At 43.9% G+C, this 25,115-nt stretch overlaps 1 protein-coding gene across 2 annotated transcripts; it reads left to right on the plus strand.

The window, feature by feature from the left end:
- Window positions 1–243: 243 nt before the first annotated feature.
- On the plus strand, window positions 244–24,467 carry LOC310772877 (major facilitator superfamily domain-containing protein 6-A-like). 2 transcript variants are annotated; one of them, XM_083632818.1, is made up of 7 exons: window positions 244–370; window positions 4,312–5,845; window positions 13,595–13,692; window positions 19,561–19,722; window positions 20,545–20,643; window positions 21,510–21,790; window positions 23,845–24,467. In XM_083632818.1, exons 2-7 carry the CDS (start codon window positions 4,314–4,316, stop codon window positions 24,064–24,066), a joined length of 2,394 nt encoding a protein of 797 aa, XP_083488944.1. In that variant the 5' UTR covers window positions 244–370; window positions 4,312–4,313; the 3' UTR covers window positions 24,067–24,467. The 2 variants fall into 2 exon arrangements, with proteins under 2 accessions (XP_083488944.1, XP_083488945.1); XM_083632819.1 differs by having other exon boundaries at window positions 21,510–21,794; window positions 23,845–23,972.
- The last annotated feature ends 648 nt before the right edge of the window (window positions 24,468–25,115 follow it).

The following is a 25,115-nucleotide window of genomic DNA, read 5'->3' on the forward strand; positions in this document are numbered from 1 at the left end:
CAACATACTAATCCTCACACATTCTTTGTTTTATTATTTTATTGTGAAAACTGTACCCGGAAACAAAGCAGTATGCTGTGGCTAACTTGACGCTGGTGTCGCAGACAGGACAGGTGGGAGCTGGAACCGGTCTGACCAGACGCTTCTGTTGTTCTTCATAATAAAACTCGAGCCGGGTCATTTTATCTCCCTCTAATTAAACATGAACAGATACAGTTTAATAGGCCTAATTGTAAAATAAAAGCAATAGGCCTATTGAACTTGTTTTATTTTTTATTATTTGTTTTCTACACGAAATGCCTCACCGGACAGAGATAAATAACCGAGAAATTGCGTAGTCATATTTTAATGGGAGCGGTGACTTGAGCAGGTAAGAGAATTCATATTAAAATGCAATGTAATTTATAGTGCAGCCTTTTCTTGATGTGCTTCATGACTGTTTGGCTTCCAGTAAATGAAAGCAGTCGTTTCCTGTAAGCACCTGCTTGTTATTGTTATTATTGCTTATTATTCTCTCAAAAATCAAATTAAAATCAGCAACATTGTCTCCAGTCGCCTCTGCTAATTTTCTCCGTCTAAATCCATTCAGTTTGATGTTTTTTCTTTAAAACAGAGTCAGACTGAAGTAGCCTAATGCACGTCATACACTTCCGCATAGAGAGCCGAAGTCACGTCCTCTTCCGGGGTTGGCATACGAACCAAGGGATTTCATCCGCCATTCATTTTTCCATCTGCAATTCGTAAAATGCCTATAGACTACAATAGATTTACTTGGCAAACCAAGAGATTCAGCTATATTTAGACTCAGGAGATACCATAGAACATTTCACTCGGACCAAAAGCTAAAAAGAAAAGAAAAGTGAAATTTAACTTTAGTTTTTAGTTTTGGTCTGAGTGAAATGTTCTAAGGTCTCTCCTGATTCTAAATATAACTGAATTGCTGGGTTTGACCAAGTACAATGATTTTTAACGCATTTTACAAAATGTAGGCTACATTGAAAAATGAATGTCGGACGAAATCCCTTGGTTCGTATGCCTAACGCGGAAGAGGGTGTGACTTTGGCACTCTATAGGACAGTCAGTGGCAGATGTCAAAAGCAGTCGAGCCCCAGACCCTGGCCCCAGTGGGTCCCACACTGTGGCCCAGGGACCCTCTCTAGGTGGTTGCTGAAGGCTCCCTAGGAGGTCCATTGTACAATGGAAGTGATCACAATGTGGAAAATGACTGTTTTGAGTTGACCATACTGGAGTAGAATTAGTGGTTTCAAAACTGGCGTCAGGGGACCTTTAGGAGACCTAAGGGGCTCTACGGGGTCCCCAGCAAAATTAGGAGTTTAATTTGAAATGATTTAATTTGAAGGTAGAACTGGGCCAGCAAGTTGTTGGATTGGCTGTCCATTCTCTGTTATCTCTTCACCTATAATACAAACAAGTTCATGATTCTAGACTACAGCAATGATCACATCACTGTCCCAGATTGTTTATCACACAGGCATTTCTCGTATAACTGTCAACTTTCCACAAACACATCAACTGCTTTATTAATGTTGTGGTTCAAGATGCCAACATTTAAATATCCCATTTTATGCGTGGCTGTTTTTTTTATGTATCAGACATATGGCGAAGTGCAATATCCAAATTGCAGGAGCCTACAATTATTTGATAAAGGAAAAATGTGTCACAACAGCATTAAATGAAGCATTGTGGTGCTACAGAGATGTCCCGGCCTACAAATTATATTCTCCAGACGTAAGGGAACATGCTTGTTTGGTACAGAGTACAGACCCCAGTAAAAATGACTATTTTTATTTTATTTTTGTGTACAAAATAAAAAATAAATAGAAATAGAAAAAAAATCATTCCCACCCACAATTTGACAATGTAATACCGATGTCTTTGATTGGTGGAGCTCGATGTATGGTCATCTGTGATTGGTGGCCTGCGCTCTTTTCTCTCTCTGGCTATAGGCTATACAAACGTAGGCTACAGCTTGCTGAGTAAAGGGCTCAAACCGCCACTGAGTGACTGAAAGTATGTTATCAAAACTATTATGAGTCATGCATGCTTTCAATGCCGGCACCCATTTTGAAATCCGTTGCCCGGTTCGTCCACATTAATGCACGGAAATGCGGCATCTACTGATGACGTCATCAGTGATGTCACAATGCCTCCTATGACATCATCAGTGGGACAAAATCTGTACTCCTTTTTACACACAAGTAATATAACTGTACTTCTACATTTAAAGGATGTGTGTTTCCATCTCTGCCAAAATTGAAATATGAACTTCTGCATAATCCAAATCTCAAAGTCATGGCTGTCTTGTCTGTAGAGAGGCGTGGTGGGGCCGAAGTCTGAACCTTACACCCTGTGTTTGCTGTTCCTCCCTGCCTGCTGTAACCGCCCAGCTGCTGTGTGACTCCACTCATTTCCTTATCTAGGGCCATTATGCATTTTCATTTTAATCTAGACAAGAGGGAAAAGGAGAGAGGGAGTAGGGAGGGGCGGATAGAGGTGGTTATGGGTAGGGACTAGGGGAGGTTGTATGCTTGTGAGAACAGGTAGGTTTTTAGGCGGGATTTGAACATGGTGAGTGAGGGTGAGTCTCGGACAGGGGCTGGAGTTCCAAAGACGGAGGGCTGCTCTGGAGAAAGCTCAATCGCCAAAGCTGCGGAATTTGGATGGTGGAGCAGTGAGCGGGAAAGTGAATGAAGAATGGAGGGCTCCCATAGAGACACTGCAAGAAATAGGCCACGCCCATCATGGGGGAAATCGGTCCGTTCACTCCCATTCACCAGCGTCATTTTCCTTGAATTAAACATAGCTAAAAGCTGTTGTGTGGTGGGCTGCGCACACAACAAATGTAAAAAATCACCAATTAAAGTTTTCTTGTACTCCCAAGCAAAACAAGGAAGCCATTGAGAATTGGCGAGAAGAAAATGTGGATTTAGCTGGGTTCATCTTCCGTTTATACGATCTTTGTGTGCAACTACGTGACATAGGAGAACGCCAGCGCATCTGATGCCATCTGTCTGACGTTACACCGGCGTTATTTTCATTAATTGAAACATGCCTAAAAGCTGTTGAGTGGTGGGCTGCACAGTCATAGTCATAGTATTTCACTTCAGGCCACTGTGTGGGATTGTTTATCCAGCGTTGTTTGGGCAATGAAAAGGGACACTGCTCCAGGCCAACTGAGTTCATTTTCTCGATTTTCCCTCCGTTGGAGGAAGTGTACTGAAATAATCTTTAGACATTATCTAAAAAGAAAACGGTCCAAATCCCTGTAAAACCCTGCAAAACTATTTATATCTGACGAGAGTTCCTCCGTTCGCCCTGGTTAGCCGCGGTTTGTTTTGCTAGCTGCTGTCCTCAGGCAGTGCTTCCTTGTGTTTTCCCCCGTCTTGGGCGTGGCTTCTGAATGATGACGCGTTTTGCAGTGTCTCTATTGGGAGGAGGTGGTCAGTCAGGTATGCGGGGCCAGGCTGTGGAGGGCTTTGAAGGTGAGGAGGGCTAATTTGAAGTTGATGCGTTGTTTGATTGGATGCCAGTAGAGAGACTGGAGGACAGGTGTGATGTGCTGGCCAAAGGTTGCGAGCCAGGGGGGGGGGGGGTGATGATTGTGTCGTCAATGGTGAGTGTGATGGGTCCAGTTTTGCTGAGTGTGGCTTTGGTTTCCATGAGAAGGAGTTCCATTTTTATTGCTGTTAGGTTGGAGGGATTTGTGGGTCATCCAGGTTTTTATTGCAGATACCGTATGCAGGTTTCGATGTGGGCGAGTGGTGGGTTCTGAGTGGATTGTGTGCTGATGTAGATCTGCGTGTTGTCGGCATGGCAATGAAAGTCCAGGTTGAATTTGCGGATGATGTGACCAATGGGGACTGGACAAGAGGGCCAAGGACTGAGCCTTGGGGGTCACCCTGCGTAACAGAGGAGGTGGTGGAGGTGTGACCGGAGAGGGAGATGAAATGTCAAGTCAAGTCAAGTCAAGTTTATTTATATAGCCCTAATTCACAAGCATGTCTCAGAGGGCTTCACAGAAAGTATGTCTAGCTAATTCTAGCTAACACACAGTAACAAGAATATACAGAATAAAGATAACATTTGAACAATTGATAATATAGAAAATATAGGAATGAGGGGAGAGCAGAGGAGAGCGCAGGAGAAGGGAGAATAGCAGGGGGAATGTGAGAGAGTGATGGGGTGGGGAGGGTATAGGAGGTGGGGAGGAGCAAGAGGAGAGAGCAGGAGAGGGGAAGGGAGTCCAGTCCAGTGCGGTACCAAATTCCACCATTGTGTTTTTTCTTGCAGATATGGCAGCTGACGACAAAGTTGCCATCCTGACAGACGATGAGGAGGAGCAGAAGAGGAAGTATGTCCTGTCCGAAGTGTTCAACGCTCCGTCTCCAGATGACTCGACGGCGGACAGTTCGGGCTCGGCCACGCCCCCCGGCACCACCACACTCCCCGCGGCACCTGGCCCCTCCCCCTCGCAGCCCGACTCTTTGGACTGCTGTGAGCGGATGTGCCTCCGCGTCAACAGCCACCTCCTCATCTCCAAGATCTTCTACTTCTTCTTCTATGCCGCCTACGGCTCGCTGCACCCCTTGCTGGCCGTGTACTACAAGCAGCTGGGCATGTCGGCCAGTCGCAGCGGACTGCTCGTCGGCATTCGCTACTTTATTGAGTTCTGCAGCGCGCCGTTCTGGGGTGTGGTGGCCGACCGCTTCAAGAAGGGCAAGGCGGTGCTTCTGTTCTCGGTGCTGTGCTGGCTGCTCTTCAACAGCGGCATCGGCTTTGTCAGACCGGCCCAGATGAGCTGCAAGGAGAGGGGAAGCACGACCACGGCGCCTGCGCTAACCACTCTTCCCCCCGGCAATGCAACGCAACCCAGCAACTCCACCAACCACACCAGACAGCGGCGCAGCCTGGACCACTTCCTCCAGCTTCACGGGCTTCTCAGCTCCTTTGCTTCTGAGACCTCCCACAGCAAGCGCCACAGGTATGAGCGAAGCGCAGACGCCAACGCCACATCGACTCCCATTGAGCCGCTCGACACCACCCAATTAACGCCAAACACTACCGTGACCACCATAGCCCCCGCCACCAAGACCCCCCCCACTCCAACCAAAGCCAAAGACGGCCAAATCATCTACAACCAGGACCAGGTGGAGACCATCTTCCTGCTCATCCTGCTGGTGATCATCGTGGGGGAGTTTTTCTCCGCCCCGGCCGTCACCATCGTGGACACGGTGACCCTGCAGTACCTGGGCAAGGCGCGCGACCGCTACGGCCTACAGCGCATGTGGGGCTCTCTGGGCTGGGGGCTGGCCATGCTGCTGGTGGGCATCTGGATCGACCACACCCACGTCACCGTGCTGATCCAGGGAGAGGGCTGCGAGGAGCCCGACCACCAGAACTACCAGATCGCCTTCATCGTCTTCGGCGTGCTGATGGGCGTGGCGTTCGTCGTGGCCACGCAGTTCTACTTCGAGAAAGGCGGCGACTACCGGCAGGAGCTGACGGAAGCCGCGGCCGAGGAGGCGTCGCCCGAGTCGGGTGTGTCGGACCGGACGCCCGGAGGCTCGGAAGACTCGGAGGCTCCGGAGTTCCACTACAGTGACCTGCTGCGGCTGATGTGCAGCGTGCGCTACAGCTCGGTGCTGTTCGTGGCCTGGTTCATGGGCTTTGGCTACGGCTTCGTGTTCACCTTCCTGTATTGGCACCTGGAGGACCTAGGGGGCAGCACCACGCTGTTCGGGGTCTGCTCCGTCCTCAGCCACATGTCGGAGCTCACCGCCTACTTCACTAGCCACAAGTTCATTGAGCTGGTCGGACATGTCAGGTGAGACACCAAGTTCCATTATTCTATCTATGGTATTCTACTGTATGCAACTTTTTTTGGGCCTTTCAAATGTGAAAAAAAAAACTATCTTATTACGGTATATTCTTCTTTATTACATTTTAAAGTATTTTCTAACTCTGACAGAGCTCTTCGTCTTGATACAAGGAATATCAGTTTGTAAGAGCTAAACATTTATTTTGAAAGCCATAGACCAAGCCAAGCCAAGTGAGGAGAAACTTTGGTACACTGCAACCTATGGCCAATTACTGTATGAAGTCTAAAGACCGCAAAACTGCAAAAACTGTAAAACAAATTAAACCCTACTAAGATTTTGCTGTCACAGTAGTTGAAGTGTGCAAAATCTCAGAATTGTATCTCAAAAACTGAATCTTTTACAGTATTTTGAATTCCCCCCATGCCCATGTATAGCCTAAATAGTATCAATGCCTTCGCCATCCTGGGGAAAGGAGGGACATGTCCTCGCCATCCTGTGGAAAACACACACACTGATGGACTTTTCACAGCAACCATTTTGAGGTGGTAAAGCAGGTGTAACCAATGACATTAATGAGGGCCCTGGCACTGGAACACATAAATGGAATGGAACCATCATTCGTGGCATTTGTTACACCTGCTTTACTTCCTGCTTTACCACCTTAAAACGGTTGTTGTGAAAAGGGCCTATACACTTAGCTGGGCGGTGAAGTGCGAGTTTCCTCTCAGTCTCCGGAACAAAGATGTCATTGATGCGAGGCGTCCTGTGAGAGACGTTCGGCGAGCAAGTGGGTTGGACCTCGCACTGAGCTCTGTGTGTGTGTGTGTGTGTGTGTGTGTGTGTGTGTGTGTGTGTGTGTGTGTGTGTGTGTGTGTGTGTGTGTGTGTGTGTGTGTGTGTGTGTGTGTGTGTGTGTGTGTGTGTGTGTGTGTGTGTGTGTGTGTGTGTGTGTGCGTGCGTGCGTGCGCGTGTGTGTGTGTGCGCGTGCGCACCTCGCACTGAGCGAGGACATTTGAGAGCCAGGTGTTATGTTTCAGCTGGGAGGCAAACTGAACACTAAACACTGAAACAGCTCCTGTGTTTTGGAGAGGCAGGTCCTCAACATGAGGCTAAAGCAGAGGTTTTCAACGTGGTAGGCGGGCCTCCCCAGGGCAGTGACAAAAACATTAAATACAATTTAAATTAGTTATTACATTATTATCAAAGGAGATCACATAGAATAGCCCGGATGTTTGTGATTTGGTTAAAGTGATAGTTCATAGTTAGATACAGCAGTTTGGGGGAATTGTACTGTTTTTCCCACTTTCCCAGAGTCAGAAACGAATAAATACCTTCAGACTAGGGCCATATGAAATCAGTTATATTTTTTCTAAATTCACTTTTAATTTTTCCCATGTTCATTCCATTTTAATTTTAATTTAAGGGTTAGGATCGATTTTTCTTTTTTATGACTTTGCTCTTTCAGACAGCCTCTTCGACATGTTTCTCAAAGTGAAAACTAAGTTGTGAGGTGACATAAGGGTCCTACGCAAGACCGACCCCCCTCTCAAAACACCCCAATCGAAAATGGAATTATTTCTCAAGGCCTATTTTACAATTATGAAATAATTTAGGTTACTACTATATTTAGGTATACCGGTACATTTGATTTGATATTTAGGCCTACTTTGATCAATTTCAGCTAAATTATGGAAAATTCCACAATATTCCATGTTTTACAGTTGATTTCATTTTCATCACCAAATTCCATAATTCCGTCCATTTTCCCATTTTGTTGAAATCATGAATTCTGGCTCTAATTCAGACAGACTTTTTTTTATCTATTTGGTGCAGTCTGATGTATGTCAAACAACAATATCAGGCTATCTTGGCTCAATTGTTGAGTGTTTATGGGATCAAATAACATAACCATGATCCACTAGAATGGAGCGTGGGGGGCTCCTTTTTCCAAGCTTGGTCTGGAGGGAAGCCCACAGTCTCAGACTGTGTTAAAGGGAAGGTCCAGGCTGCTCAGAGCAGAGGCCTGTTGAGGTCATAAAGCAGAGCTGCTCTGTCTGCTCATCCCAAAGCCTGCTGTGTTGGAAAGGGAAGCTTCATGAGCGCTAACCATGGTCCTTACTGGACTTTATAAAACACATAGTTCTGCTCTTTCATTAGAATTGACTGACCTGCATTCAAAACATACTCTATAAACAACAGGGGGAATAAACTTAAGTAGGTAGGATTTTCAGGTATCTGTACTTTACTGACAGTTTTGGGCAAGTTACTTTCAACATGTAATATACTTACTACCGTAGTTACTTTGAAAGCAATGTTACTTTACAATATTACTGTCTGTGTAGAGTAACCCCTTACTTATTGCATAACAGCAATGTTAACATCAATCATCGGTATCAGCCAAATGTTTATCTCAGTGCATCTTCACTTTAGATACAGTAGATGTCTCAGTGCATCCTTACCCTTCACTTTAGATACAGTAGATGTCTCAGTGCATCCTTACCCTTCACTTTAGATACAGTAGATGTCTCAGTGCATCCTTACCCTTCACTTTAGATACAGTAGATGTCTCAGTGCATCCTTAACCTTCACTTTAGATACAGTAGATGTCTCAGTGCATCCTTAACCTTCACTTTAGATACAGTAGATGTCTCAGTGCATCTTACCCTTCACTTTAGATACAGTAGATGTCTCAGTGCATCCTTACCCTTCACTTTAGATACAGTAGATGTCTCAGTGCATCCTTAACCTTCACTTTAGATACAGTAGATGTCTCAGTGCATCCTTACCCTTCACTTTAGATACAGTAGATGTCTCAGTGCATCCTTAACCTTCACTTTAGATACAGTAGATGTCTCAGTGCATCCTTACCCTTCACTTTAGATACAGTAGATGTCTCAGTGCATCTTACCCTTCACTTTAGATACAGTAGATGTCTCAGTGCATCCTTAACCTTCACTTTAGATACAGTAGATGTCTCAGTGTATCTTTACCCTTCACTTTAGATACAGTAGATGTCTCAGTGCATCCTTAACCTTCACTTTAGATACAGTAGATGTCTCAGTGCATCCTTACCCTTCACTTTAGATACAGTAGATGTCTCAGTGCATCTTTACCCTTCACTTTAGATACAGTAGATGTCTCAGTGTATCTTTACCCTTCACTTTAGATACAGTAGATGTCTCAGTGTATCTTTACCCTTCACTTTAGATACAGTAGATGTCTCAGTGTATCTTTACCCTTCACTTTAGATACAGTAGATGTCTCAGTGTATCTTTACCCTTCACTTTAGATACAGTAGATGTCTCAGTGTATCTTTACCCTTCACTTTAGATACAGTAGATGTCTCAGTGCATCTTTACCCTTCACTTTAGATACAGTAGATGTCTCAGTGTATCTTTACCCTTCACTTTAGATACAGTAGATGTCTCAGTGTATCTTTACCCTTCACTTTAGATACAGTAGATGTCTCAGTGCATCCTTAACCTTCACTTTAGATACAGTAGATGTCTCAGTGCATCCTTACCCTTCACTTTAGATACAGTAGATGTCTCAGTGCATCTTTACCCTTCACTTTAGATACAGTAGATGTCTCAGTGCATCCTTAACCTTCACTTTAGATACAGTAGATGTCTCAGTGCATCCTTACCCTTCACTTTAGATACAGTAGATGTCTCAGTGCATCCTTACCCTTCACTTTAGATACAGTAGATGTCTCAGTGCATCCTTACCCTTCACTTTAGATACAGTAGATGTCTCAGTGCATCCTTACCCTTCACTTTAGATACAGTAGATGTCTCAGTGCATCCTTACCCTTCACTTTAGATACAGTAGATGTCTCAGTGCATCCTTACCCTTCACTTTAGATACAGTAGATGTCTCAGTGCATCTTACCCTTCACTTTAGATACAGTAGATGTCTCAGTGCATCCTTAAGGCTGTTACACACCAAGAGCAATGTGAATATACAGCACAAAATTGCGATGCGAATTTTGACCCACCTGTCAATCACAGCAACAGAGTGTACACAATAATGCTCAGTGAAACTTCGCCGTTGGTATGCACAAGTTCAAGTTCAAGTTCAAGTTTATTCATATGTCCCAGAAGGGCACTTTGGGTTGCAGCAAAGCATGAAAACATAAAACAGTCATAAAATCACACAAAGCTCGAGATAGAAACATGAAAACAAAGTGCAGACACAAATAGACCATAAAAACAAAAATGGAGACACAAATAGACCACAAGGTAGTACAAAGCAGCAGTTCAAAAGTGCCAGTGTAGTTTAAAGTGCATTAGAGACCATGGCCGATAAGTGCAAATGCAAGGCAGTCCAAGAAGGACACTTAGCCACACAGCGCTACATATTACAGAAAAAAAATTGCTACAATATTACTATTGTATAAGAGAACGTAGAATAAGTAAAAACATTGAAATAGATGTTACATTATATTCTCTTAAGTAGCATTTAAAGCTCGAATCCGGGCAGGCACAAAGGAATTCCTATATCTATTTTTCTTAGCCAAGGGAGCATGAAGACGAAGGCCAGATGGAAGCAGCTCATATTCAGAGCTCAGCGGATGGGCATTGTCTGAGCAGATAGCCCTTGCTTTTTTCAGCACCATGGTTGCATTCACTGATATAGGTTCGCAAAATATTATTGACGTGCAAATTAATCGCACAAAAAAAAATGCTCCCGATGTGTAAGGACCTTACCTCTTCACTTTTTTCGCACAGTACTGTAGATGTCTGTTTTCATTTAAAGCTTTTATTAAGAAGACCATATATTAGACATGTTTATAGCCACTGGGGGTTTGATGCCTTGCTCAACAGCACCTGGACAGTTCTCTAGTCATTTAGAGAGGAAGCAGATTTGCACTGGGCTGTCTGTGTCCTGCTTTGACCTGCTCTGTGTTAAATCACCTGTTCACAGGAGACAGGCCAGCTGCTGTGTGTGCGTGTGTGTGTGTGTGTGTGTGTGTGTGTGTGTGTGTGTGTGTGTGTGTGTGTGTGTGTGTGTGTGTGTGTGTGTGTGTGTGTGTGTGTGTGTGTGTGTGCGTGTGTGCCTGCGTGTGTTGACAGTAGATATGTCAGGTGCTGCTTCACTGCTGCTCTGGAGACTGCAATTGAAATGTCCGTTTTTAAAAAGACAAGTCAGTGTTGTTGGAAATCGGACTGGTCAATAATATACCAGTAGCCATATTATATCGGTATTGTGATATGAGTAAGGGATAATGTACAGCGATGTGGTCATTACACCATATAAGATGATCTGTTGGGTGCAGTTAATTGTCTTCTGTAAATGTTCCATTCTACACAGCTATGCTACAGACAACAAGGTTTGGTCTTCCACATTCAGTTGGCAGGGCGGCGCTGTGGCTCATTTCCACCACATTTTACTGCCCTGTACAGCTCGTCACCACTCGGCTCTAATCGTATCAGCCCTATGGACGTTTTGCTTCCACCGCGCGGATCATCTGCCCCCACCCACCCCCGCCCACAGCTGGTCGTCTAAAAATAGCGACCGCATATCTGTCCTTCGGCTATAACATAACGTTACAATTAAATCCATCCACAGAACTTTTAAACTGTTTATGAAATACTGGTGCCTCTAAATGACCTACAGTGTACATGGGCAAATGTGACAATCGGCCAAGAGAATGATATCACAGGCTGCGCTGTGCGGGGACGGGAGAGGTGCAACAGAGTGAAGCCTCTACCCCGCAGCCTCTCACCAGGCAAGACCGGGGCTTCCAAACACCCGCTGCGGCCTAGCGGAGCAATGCAGCCTCCACTCAGCTACAGAGCTCCCTGAGCGAGCAGCGGACTTTTTTCTCAGACAATTGAACACCCGCCACGATTTTATTTCACCGGAGGTGAAGGCAGCTGGAAATGATGGAAATATACATAACAGAAGATAAGGTAAGACCCCTAAACTGGTATGCAGCCGCCAGCATTGCATTGACAGTCAGTAGACAGAGTAAACACGATTCTCTCTGACCAATCAGTAGCCATCAGAGTTTTACGTCACCATTTGGGACCTACTCGCCAGCCCGAAGTACCCCGACGAGGCAGGGACCAAAAGTAGCACGACTCGGCCTCAAATCAAACCGAGCTGGGCCGGTTTTTGACGGTGGGATGAGACCAAAAGTCGAGTCGAGCGGAGCGGGACTGCGCTACTAGCTGCTGTGGAATTGGGCCATTAAGCGGGCTAATGAAATGAGTGTTACTTTGTGATGTCACTAAATCACAGAAGTCAAAACGGCTCTTTGGAGGTACTTGTTCCTTACATGGCTGGTGTGGCTTTATCTGGGGGCCATGGGCCCTATCTTGGTACAGGCGCTATCCGCTTTTTGCGCTTGCGCACCTGTTTGCATGCCTTAATGTGTGCCTTATGCTATCATCCCTGCAGGGATGATAGCAGTCCGCCTCGCGCAAGTGTCCAGGTGTTATGGCAAGTTTTGCACCCCTGCCGCCAAACGCATCCCCACCTCATGGGAGCATATTGTAATGATTTATACAGAAATGTAACTGGTTAAAAATGATATCATAGACCCTTCTCACGGGGGCCATTTTGTGTCGAAAAGGCAGGATAAACACAGGTGCAAGCAAAACACTAATGAGGGTTTCAAACTTCCATGATTGGAAATTGGAATTTGTCTCTAACCTGCAGGATGACAGCTTCAAACTCTGTCCAATAAACCATTGGGTTGTGAGTCATGTGACTTTTGTTTGTTTGATTTGAACATAAACGAACCGAACCAAAAGAAAAAACTTACAATACAGTTTCCTCTGGTTCAGACCAAAGCCAACAAACTATCCACCTTATTTCTAGCGGCCATGATGCCTCTGGGTTTTTCTTCCGGTGTGATCCTCCTAGCCTTGTTGCTGACAGCTTGACACCCGTCTGGGCGAACGGAGCAAATCACTAATCAGGTCCAGCTTGGCAAAAATCTCGTCGATAAATATCCCTTTAAGAGCGCAGGGCATTCATGGGTAATCGCCTACTGTGGCTAATATTAGCCGCTAGTTAGTTATGTTACATGGCAGTAAAACGCCACTGAATGACCAAATTGATATAACTTTTAACCATTTCGGGCAAAACCGTTTCCATTCCATCAGTGTTGGTTAGTTGTTTATAACGTGGCTGGCTATATTTCTAACGTTCTATCTATCTATCTCTGCACACTGAAAATACTGGGAGGCAGGCCATAGCGTCTCTGTCGATGATTTGATTCGACAGTTCTGGGCACTGGCGTTGGCGTTGGCCAATCCTGGCGTGTTCCACCCCCAAATCGATTGTGTTCTGGCGCAAAGCGAGTGGCTTCTAGGACGAACAGGCTGTCTGAGCCGCGCGCCACTAACATTATTTTAGAGCAGCGCAGTAAATACAATATTCCTGGAACGCGAGTTTAACGAAACAGTTACATGTCCTCTGCATTCTACATCAAATAAAGACATTACTGTTTGTTTTATTTGGTATGTTACATAGTTATTGGCCAAGTTATGTTCAATTCAGCCAGGGTACAAGGGATTGTAGGTGGCCATCTTTTCAAATCAAGTAGAATACCGTTTTAGGAAATGGCAAGCTGCAACAATAAGTCACGTTAAACCGGAACTTGTACCCACAATTATTTGTACAGCGGGGCTTTCAAAAATAAGGTGGATAGATGTGATCTCTCGCTCTCTCTCTCCCTCTCTCTCTGTCTTCTCTCTCCCTCTCTCTCTCTCTCTCTCACTCTCTTTCTCTCTCTCTCTGCAGAGTGCTGTACATCGGCCTGGCCTGCAACACGGCTCGCTACCTGTACATCTCCTACCTGCAAAACGCCTGGACTGTGCTGCCCATGGAGGTCCTGCAAGGTAACTCACACGTCAGTCTGTAAGAAGCACTTTACTCAACTAGAGACTGAAAATACAGTCCCCAGCTTCCCTTCTTCAAACTGGCTGGAAACAATTAGAGAGTAAAAAAAAAATGAATTGCCGAACCCAATATGAAGAACCCCTCTGGGATAGACGGCTGATATTTCGTGGTTTCCTGTGTTGTGCGGACAGAGTTGTGCATGAACGTGCTAAAAGTGCGCCTTTCATTGAACAAGCTCATTATTTGATTGAAGGGTGAGCTGAGCGCAGCCAATTTAACGGCACTATGTTCACTCTTTTCTCGCTCTTTTCTCACCTTGATAATTGCCCATTGTGTTTACATGCGCGTGTTAATTTAGATCCGAAAAAAAGCCTGTATTGCTGTGATTTCACCGTGCTGCTTCTGTCTCTGCTTCTGTAAAACCCTGCTCTGTCTACCGCAGGCGGGGCTCACACAAACAGACACACACAGTGGTGGGGACTTGGGCTGTGTCAAGACAGCAACAGTTACCAAGACTATAGCAACAGAAATACTGCTTTCAAAATTAATAATAATAAAGAAAGAATTACCTATATTTCAACAAATGAAATAGCAAACCTTGTATCAAAATATGTTGTGATGTTAAGATTACATATGGAGGGGAAACTGTGGCTGTAAACCATTACTCAAAATTAATATTAATGTTAGAACAAGAGTTTTATTTTGAAAGCCCTAAAGCGGTAGACCTACTTTAACATTCTGGCAGATGCCAATTGTCTGTCTGATGTTTCAGAACCAAACTCCACAGCTATAGTTCATTTCGATCTGTGTGAGCTGAACTTTGAGCTACTGTAGCTCTTGTGAAGTGTGGACTTGCACAACACAGGGCGGATGTCGGCACCAAGACTTCCGCTTGTGTACATATGCTGCCATCATCTGCATAATATGATACATTGTTAGATGTTGCTAGTTCTCATTACAGGGCTTAAACCTCTCAGGCACCATGCCTTATGTCAGGCATAGAGCAGTTCTAAATTAATACACTAATTTCTTCAATACATTGTACACATTTCCTCCTGCACAACTTTTTTCTCACTAATCTCGTCTCGTTTTAAACTGTTTCATAAACATTGTCAGTGTTGTAACTGTAATTGACCTTGAGCCATGTCTCAAACTATGCCGTGTCGGGTCCTTGAATTTGAGGGAATTGGACCTGGAAAGTCATTGAAAAGTCCTTGAATCTGAGGTTTAAGAAGGTGTGAGAACCCTGTATCTTGCATTTAGAAATCCTAGATGATGCATCTGCTATTGTCTGGTATCATGAGACTACATGAGGGGAGCTAGGACCCTGAGCAGCCCAGTGGAGCAGAGCAGACAGGAAGCGGCTGTTTGTCTAGCAGGCTTATCAAAATGCCCTTTCCCTTTGCCAAATAACTTACATTGATAAGAAGTGACAGCTAATACAGTACATTGTTCAATTGCAACATCAGCGCACAGCAAAACTGCCATTTTGGCCTGAAGGAGAAGCATCTAATTGACTGTCATGGTTCTGTGCTGTTGTCCCAGTGTTTTCCCTCTGGCCACAGAGCTCAGAGCGGGGCTGTCTGTGTCTGCCTCTCTGACGGCAGGATGCACCACAAGATACCACAAACAATAGAGAGCCAAAGTCACACCCTCTTCTGGGTTAGACATACGAACCAAGGGATTTCATCCTCCATTCATTTTTACAGATATTTCGTAAAATGCTTATAAAAATAGTTTTCCTTGGTCAAACCAAGTAATTCAGCGATATTTAAAATCAAGAGACCGTAGAACATTTCACTCTGACCAAAACTTAAAAACAAAATATAGATTTATTTATTTTTTATATAAAAAAAAGTTTGTTCTGAGTGACATGTTCTATGGACTCTCCTGATTCCAAATATAGCTGAATTGCTTCGTTTGACCAAGTAAAACTATTTGTATAAGCATTTTACGAAATGTACTGTAGATGGAAAAATAAATGGCGGACGAAATCCCTTGGTTCATCTGCCTAAGCCGGAAGTGGGTGTGCCTTTGGCTCTCTATTGCCCAGCCCTGAGAAAGGGGACCCAGCAGAGTGGATACTTGGTGTCAGATGTAAACAGCTCTTCAGAGTGGATACTTGGTGTCAGAGGTAAACAGCTCAGGAGACAAAAGACGGTTTAGTTGGAGTGGAGCAGCAGGTGGTTTGGATGCTAAATTGTCTGTGTCTGTGGTAGGTGCTGACATTTTTTGGGGAATCTGGTGGTCCTTGGGATTCCCGTGGGATTGGGAGTCATTTCACTATTCATCACATGATTGGGATGGGATGGGGAAAAAAGTCAATGGGAGCGGGCGGGAGTGGGAATCATGACAACAATAGATCAGTTTTTATATACGTACTGGCCAAATGGGGTGAATTCAAACTGCAGTAGAACACAAAGTAATCTAAAGGGATGGGGAGAACATCAAATCAAAATCACTGCGTTCCATAAACAAAAAAAGGGAGTGGGATAGGATGGGAGTCATTCTACAGGGATTTGGGCCGGGAGCGGTACGGAAGTATTTTTCTGGGAGTGGGATGGGATGGGACTGAAGAACCACTCCCGTGTCACCCTCTAGTCTGCAGACAGTTTGGCTAGTAAACTGTCTGTGTGCATGCGGTGAGGCAGACAGTTGCAGCAGACCAGGTGTTGTGGTTTTGTCTGACACAGCAGACGCTCCCTGAAAGGCTGCCACCTTTGTTTCAAAGAGGCAGCCAAAGTCACGCCCACTTCCGGTTTAGGCATAGGAACCAAGGGATTTAATCCGCCATTCTTTTTTCCATAGACATTTAGTAAAATCCTAGCAATTCAGCTATATTGAGGAGAGACCGTATAACATTTCACTTGGACCAAAACTTAAAAAGAAAACTTGTGCAGGTAACCCCTGCATTTACTGTAATGACCAAGGGGACGGTTCTGAAAAATGAAGCCAATGCGTTAGTGCCTTAAACCTGCCCTCCAAGTCATCAGGCTACATTCATATTTTACAGTGTATTGACGCAAACACACTGGGAAGGAAGCGGTTGCTGGAGCTGGAGCCTGGCCATTCACACCAGAAGCGCTGTGTTTTTCTCTGTGCCGGTCACAACTTACTGACTTCCTGCCTGGCTGGACGCGGCCACTCACAGCAAAAAGAGACCAGGCGTGGAAACTCTGTTGGCCTCGCGTGAGGCTTATTTAACATTTCCAGCCATGCAAACCAGATCTAGGAATAACATTTTTATGGTTAGTGTATCTGTCCTTTGTATAATGGCAGGAACTAAAGAGGCTCGCAGACAGGCTTTGTGTCAAAATACGTTGATGGATGATGTAGAAAATGAAGGGCTGTCCATCTTATTTACACAGCGCTGTCTGTATTTCTTCAGAGGTCAAAAGTTGAAACAGCTGAACTTTTTTCTGACGGCCGTGTACATAAATATCTGTCAACAAAGGTGGAGTTCACCATCTGTCTTTCCTGGCCTGGTGTAATATTAGTGCAGCAACTGGTCCTTCAGGTTGTATGCAAACAGGGCACGCACAAACATATCATTTCAAGTTTTATTTACTGTATATATAGACCAGTATCTCAAAGCCTCCAAGCGCTTCACAATATAGAAACAAGGGTAATGTAGAGTGGTACAAGCAAATACTGTACAATAAAATGCATGTACAGCCAAATCATTCAAATTGTGAATCCTGATATTAATATTTTTAGTAGCTTTAGGAAAGGTATATATGTATGTGTATGTATGTGTATGTATATATGTATATATATATATATATATATATATATATATATATATATATATACACACACATACACATACACATATACATACATACATACATACATACATACATACATACATTGTATATATGTACATTATGTACATGTATGCTTTTTTTTGTATATAATTTTGGTAATCCGGAGAGAAATCCTCCTGGTTTGATTGACTGTCAGGAGATCATGTTCATAGTGCATCGCTCGGTCCAAGTAAGAGCTGATGCAGGGAAGTGTTGTCTCATAAATGACGTCAACATACATCAATGGCAGCGAAAGAGTTAAACAGACTTTCACCAACCAAACCCTGTTCAAACCCTTACTGTATGTGGAACATGTATACCAATTGGCATGCAGATCCCACCAGATTTTGCCCAACAGCAGCACTTTGAGTGTACAGCTAAACACAGTATAAAGCCAATATGAAGATGGATATTATTGACACATTGTTACTTGCTCTTACATTTTTCAGTATCAGAACTTGATAGCTTGGGGGCGGGGCCTGACAGTGATTTTACACAAAGTTCCACGTCTTAGCTCTGGCTGCTCTGCTGGCACAAAACCTGCAGTTGTCGCTAGCCGCCATATTTGGAATAGATTCTTCAGCATTTTGATTGATTGATTGATTGATTGATTGATTGATTGATTGATTGATTGATGTTATTTTGGATAAAGAATGACAACATCCAAGGGATGACATGAAAAACACGTTTTTCCATGATGGTCCCTGGTCTTATAAAAACATGACATACAGTAACACATAACATCAGGTAAACAATACAGAACAATCAAGGATAACAAGAACAAGAGACACAAACCAACATACCATAACAGTGGAAGGCTCACATCATTACTCTAGCTTACTCAATAAGAATTCTTTCAGAAGTTCTTTTTAAACCATTCAGAGAATTTGCAGACAGAGAATTTCATTAGGTATCTTGTTCACCCCCCCCCCCCCCCCCCCCTATATAGGAATGTACTTCTCCCAACTTTGCTTTTCAGATTGGGTAGTTTCAAATCTGCTACACTAGCTCTTGTGTTCAGGCTATGAATGGCTTAAACAAACTGGAAGCATTAATGTACCACATACAGTTAATGTATTTTCTTTGCTGCATTTTCAAAACAAATCAGTCTTGGTGAACACAGCCTTCTTTTCCCCTTGAGTGAGAAAGAAGATCAGACCTTGTCCCATCTGTTAATCTGTAACGGGACACCAGGCCAGTTCCATGGAGTATCAGAGAGAGGACAGAAAGGCTTGGATTGTTTCTTCCCGTAAGAGAGACGTTCCAACAGTGAATGTAAATAAAACCTCATATCAATGCTTTTAGACTCTTTTCATGTTGTCACCGTGTTCGGCCAAAGATGTCTCATATAACCCAAGGTGGTAGCACATTACAGCTCGGTAACAACATGGTAATAGTGTGATAATAATTTGGTAATATCATGTTATTACCAAAGTATACCATGAATCAGGGCTGCAAAATGCTAAACTCCCTTTTTCCATTTATCATAATATTAGATTAAATGTAGCCTGTGTTGTATTGACAGTTAATGAAACTCCCTTCCCACGATCTAACAACAATTATGGGCTTGGATCTCTCTTATACAGTTGCACCACATTTTGGAACAATGTTCCCATATTATAAACAGTGCATTTATTTTCATCTTTAAACAATCTCCTCAAAAATGTCCCAGGTAACATGTGGAATTGCCTCCATACCATGAGCCGGAATACTTGAAATGCCTCCTTTCTTATTTGATATAGGCTTAATAATCGTATAATTTATACATTTTCCTATCTATTCCTTCTCCTTTGATTTCTCTCCATTTTTAAAGGATACGTTCGGTGACTTAACACCTTTCACACATGCAGCCTTTCCCTGGAACGTCCTGGGGCAGTTCCTGCATGGGGTCATGTATGAATGGGAGCAGGGATCGATATCCAGGGAAATTCTGTACCACCAATTTCCCACCACAAGTCTTATACCTTTTTACATCAAAATTACCGCTTATACTGTATGTGTTTTTGTTTGTTTGGTTTTTAGTTTTTTTGCGTATACATGTTTTTTCTGTCTGTCCCATAGGAGTGACCCATGCCTCAGTTTGGGCAGCGTGTATATCCTACCTGAGTGCGGCTGTGCCCCCGGCCCTGAGGACCTCAGCACAGGGCATTCTGCAGGGCCTGCACCTTGGCCTGGGCCGCGGCTGTGGAGCCATGGTGGGAGGCGTGTTCGTCAACTTCTTCGGTACGAAAAATAAGATCTGAATACTGGATATACTGTAGTATCATATATACGTAGTATATAGTAGTAGTCATATTTTTTATTCAGTCATCACACACAATACAATAAGTAGAAGAAACAGTATACAATATACATTCTAATATACAATAACTATAAAGAGTTTAAACAATATACAATCTAATATACCGTACTATATATATCAACAGACTAGACCAGTGGTTCTCAAACTTTTTCACATGAAGGACCCCTAAACTGAAACAAACTTTAGACGACGGACCCTCAATTGATAAGATTTTGACCCAGGGTCCCCCATCTGATAAGATTTTTGCTTTTAGATGTTTTATTAAATATAGTGTATGAAACCCATGACCAAAATAGTTTCTAAGTTATGTTGTTGATAAGTTGATAAGTTCTGTCATTGTGTTACTTATGGGTGGAATTATAGTGAAAATTAATTATTATTCCTATTTTTGCTGGGGGCCCCCGAAACCCGCTCAAGGAACCCCGGGGGTCCCTGGACGCAACATTGAGAACCACTGGTCTAGACAGTATAGTCAACAGTATGTATTAAGCAGTGACTGAAAAGGTACAGGCAGAAGCATAATGCTTATATGCATAATGCTACATTCTTATCAATTGAACCTACCCCCCCCCATAAAACATGTATGATAATAATGAGACTAAATTAAGATGCACAGCGTTCAGACAGTAAATGCAAGACATATGCCTGTGTTCCTGGACAATCAATCATATTTAGTTGTCCAGCAAATGTGTTCCAGTGGCTGTGAAGTTATCTGCTGATGGTTGCGGTGGTTCTCTCTCCAGGAGCCGCAGAGACCTTCAGAGGGATCGGCATGGCCTCCCTCGTCATCCTCCTCATCTTCTCCTTTATCCAGTGCCTGGTCGGAGAGAGCGAGGAGAAAGGTGAGAGGACAAACCTGCATCCAAACCACGGGGCAACCTCCGCGACTGAAAAATAAAACCACTGCGGAAACAGTCTCACGTGGTCATGTCAGACCCAAAGTCTTACGTCATCACTTCCAGCAACGGAGGGTCTGAATCACAAGTCGGCATTAACGGCTTTTTCCATAAGAAAAGTTGTAGCCAGCCTCTGATTGGCTGGGCTGTAACGGAAGTCTGCGTGCATTGGTGCATCGTACAAAATGTACTGTCCCACAAGTTGCGTCATGCAAATAAGGACGACTGACGGGAACTTTCTCTATTAGCCAATCGCAGTGCACCGCTACACTGACGGAACTCTCTCTAGCCAATCACAGTGCACCACTACACTGACGGAACTCTCTCTAGCCAATCACAGTGCACCGCTACACTGACCACGGTCGATTTTTCAGAAATTCGCTTCCGACGTGTACACATCTGTGGCTGTGATTGACAGGTGGGTCAAAACTCGCATCGCAATTTCGTGCCGTATATTCGCATCGCTCTTGATGTGTAAGGACCTTTACACAGCAGATTACCCCTGCGCTAGTCATCAGCCTATCACAACACAGCAGATTACCCCTGCTCTAGTCATCAGCCTATCACAACACAGCAGATTACCCCTGCTCTAGTCTAGCCTATCAGAACACATTTAGCTTGTTGAAGCAACAGATATCTGCCAATGATGGGGAAGGTAAAATAAGTAGTATGTTTGATTTTTCATTAAGAGAAAGCACTACTGGTCTCGAATCGATACTGTTGCAAATGAGTATTGTATCAATTTATTTTCTTTTTTAATCGATACTAACGATATTTTTGACAACCTTAGTCTGGTCTGGTCTTTCCCACAGAGGATAGAATGTTGGCGGAGAACATCCCGGTGCCTTCCAGCCCGGTTCCCATCGCCACCATTGACCTGGTGCCTAGCCCGGGCCCGGGCACGGGGGTCAGGCAGGTCGGGCCTCTGCCTATCAAGAAGACCAAGCACCAGGAGGAGCAGGAGGACGTGACGCGGCCGGCCTGGGTGCTCTCCGGCGCCCCCTGGGTCACCATCGCCTTCGCCCTGTTCCAGATCAAAGAGATGATGTGCGAGGCCAAGAGCAGCCCGCCTCCAGAGACACAGCCACTGCAGGTCAGTCCACTGAGCAGAGAAGACGCAGTATAGAAAGCCAAAGTCACACCCACTTCCGGGTTCGGCATACGAACCAAGGGATTTCAGTTTTGGTCCGAGTGAAATGTTATATAGTCTCTCCTGATCCTAAATATAGATGAAATCAGATTCAGACTCACTTTAATAGCCACAGTAAGTAATTGACTTAGTGCAAGTATGCAGTGTTAGCGGTCACATCAATAGCAGAAGACAAAAACAATACAGAAAGACAACCACAAAAATGTATTGTATCACTTGGTTTGACCAACTAAAACTATTTTTATAAGCATTTTACAAAATGTCTATGGAAAAAAGAATGGCGGAGTGGGCGTGACTTTGGCTTTCTATTAAAAATGAATTTCATAATTTCCAGGACTTGAAGCGGTATAGTTTGGGAATGTGGAGGAGGGGGGGGGGGGGGGGGGTCTGGAAAAGGATGGGAAATGTTGTGGTTCAGGTCTGAAACACACACCATTCTAGCTTTGATGTTGTTGAGTCACTTTGAGTCCGCAGTTTGAGATGATGATCAGAATAATGTTCAGATAGAGGGATGCTCTTATGAGCCAGTTGCTGCCAGCATGCATTATATAATACGCTGCACCAAAATCACATCCAGTCAACATTTTCTAATTGAAAATGTGTAGGAGCCCTGCCAGATCTATCAATCTTGTTAACCAGAGAAATAGACCCATATGGGTCTGTGTACATGGATATGGATACCACCATGACATGGATACCACATGCCGCTATAGTGGTGAAATGCAGTGAAAATGGATGTGTATACAGTATATCATATAACTCAATATGCTTTCCAAATGCAGTGTTTATTTGAAATTTGTGTATGTTTTCTTAAAAGAGAACTTCACAGAAAAACAAAGCTGATTTATTTTGCACATAATCTCACACATATCCAAATTGTCCAACATTATTATGTCTGATGTCATCCCCTGTTTTTAGCAACAGCTTGTCAAAGCAACACATGAAATATCTTAAAATGACAAAATACATTGGAGGGGGCCTTTATCTGAAGTCAACTCTCAATAACTGCCAAAGTAAATGAATGCTTGCAACTATTTACAGTTTGATATGTGTGAGATCATGTGCAAAATAAATAAAAAAAATTGTTTTTCGGTGAAGCTCTCTTTCTTTGGCTTGACGTGAACTAACGTGCACTGTGTAACTTCCTCCTGTAATGCGCTGCCTCCACACACTGAAGAAAGGTGAGCCAGCTGTGTGCACACCTGTGAAGGTCAATGGAAAAGTACTGCAGGGCTGGGATGCATGACCAGGGTTTGTCTGTGTGTCGTGCTGCATGGGGGGGGGGTGGAGTGACTCATCTGTACGCCTGTGTGTGTGGTATGTGGGCGTGTACCTGCATGCATACGTGTGTGTGTGTGTGTGTGTGTGTGTGTGTGAGTGTGAGAGAGAGAGAGATCTCCCCACGCCCGTGGCATGACGTCATGTGAAGTGCATGTCTTTGTTACTGTTGAGTTGTTGTTGTTGTTGTGTTTCTTTCCGTCTCAACACAAGGTTCATTTCCAGGCCCGAGTATCACCACTGATTTCCAGATTCAATACGATTCTGATACACAAGGTTTCGATTTGATATCTGATTCGATGCGATATCGATATTTCAGTTACTATACCAATTTTCCTCTGATATTAAAAGTACTCTAAAAGAACTAATGCTGTAAATTGTACAAGGAACCCTCTAACCTGGTGCATTATTAAAAATATTAGTGTTTATGAGATCTCGTTCCACTAAGAACCAAACTAACAGGGTCTAGCGGGGTTAAAGCTTCAAGCATCCATGGGAAAAGGCATTGTATTAAAAGATCAATATTGGGATTTATGAATCGATAATCAGTTCCTTCAAATGAATATCGATTAAATATCGATATATCAATTTGGCGGATGAAATCCCTTTGTTCGTATGCCTAACCCAGAAGGGGGTGTGACTTTGGCTCTGTATAGGATTGTTGCTTGTCCTTGCTAGGTGTCTTGTCAACCAATAGGATTGTTGCTTGCCCTTGCTAGGTGCCTAAGGAGCAGCCGGTGGCGGAGTACCAAGCGGTGGCGACATTGAACGGAAACCCCAGTGATCCCAGCACAGAGCCCCCAGGGTCCACCTCCACCCCTGCAGAACCTAACCCCACCCACCCAGCACCCACAGACTCACATGTGGGTAGAAACCAAACGCCCCCATCCCTCAACCAAGGAACAGAAAATCCAGCCTTCGTACCGGAAGACACAGTTTGATGATCCATTTAGAAACGATTGGAGGCACCATTTTATTACTGCAAAAACTATCCATCTTAACAAGTCATAGTTACTACCGGTAGTCTCCATGCAGTCTTTAATTGTATAAATCAAGGGGAAATGTTTTGCCCTTTCATCTGCCTGGTTTCCACTGAAGTTTCACCTGTCAGGATTGTTGTAGAAACAAGTGTTAATATCTTGAAACAAGGCAGAAAAAGGCAAATCACTCCATTAATATCAAGAAACTGTCTCTTAATTCAAGAAGACTTTGGAAACAAGTTCACCCGTATTGGTTACAAGTGAAATGATCTTAAACCAATGGCAGATATTTTCAGTTGGTGTAAGAAAAATACAATTTTTAGACTCATGAGAGATGGATATACTGTATATGTTTGCAGTGTTTTTATGGGAACTGGTTTTGAATGTTGAAGAAAAGTGAGGTGTGCTTGGTCAAATCAAGCGCACCTCCATGCAGTGCTGTGCACTATGACTGCCCTTTACCCAGTATGAAGGAAAATCCTGTACACACACACACACACACACACACACACACACACACACATACACACAAACACACAAAAACACATCTTAACAAGTCATGTAATCCTCTGTCTTAAAATCTTTATTTTCTGAAGTGATGAAATCTGCAAAGACGGCAATCTTGATGAGTTGGTTCCAAAAATGGTCGCTAGCACAAAATTAAAACAACTTAGGTTGTATGTGCTGTAGCTTCTGTGGTAGACTTCACTACCACAGACTGTATGTGTTGTAGCTGCTGTGGTAGACTTCACCACCACAGACTGTATGTGCTGTAGCTTCTGTGGTAGACTTCACTACCACAGACTGTATGTGTTGTAGCTGCTGTGGTAGACTTCACCACCACAGACTGTATGTGTTGTAGCTGCTGTGGTAGACTTCACCACCACAGACTGTATGTGCTGTAGCTGCTGTGGTAGACTTCACCACCACAGACTGTATGTGCTGTAGCTGCTGTGGTAGACTTCACCACCACAGACTGTATGTGTTGTAGCTGCTGCAGTAGACTTCAC

The sequence above is a fragment of the Poromitra crassiceps genome, assembly GCF_964638095.1.
Source record: "Poromitra crassiceps genome assembly, chromosome: 3".
Classification (NCBI taxonomy): Eukaryota; Metazoa; Chordata; class Actinopteri; order Beryciformes; family Melamphaidae; genus Poromitra; species Poromitra crassiceps.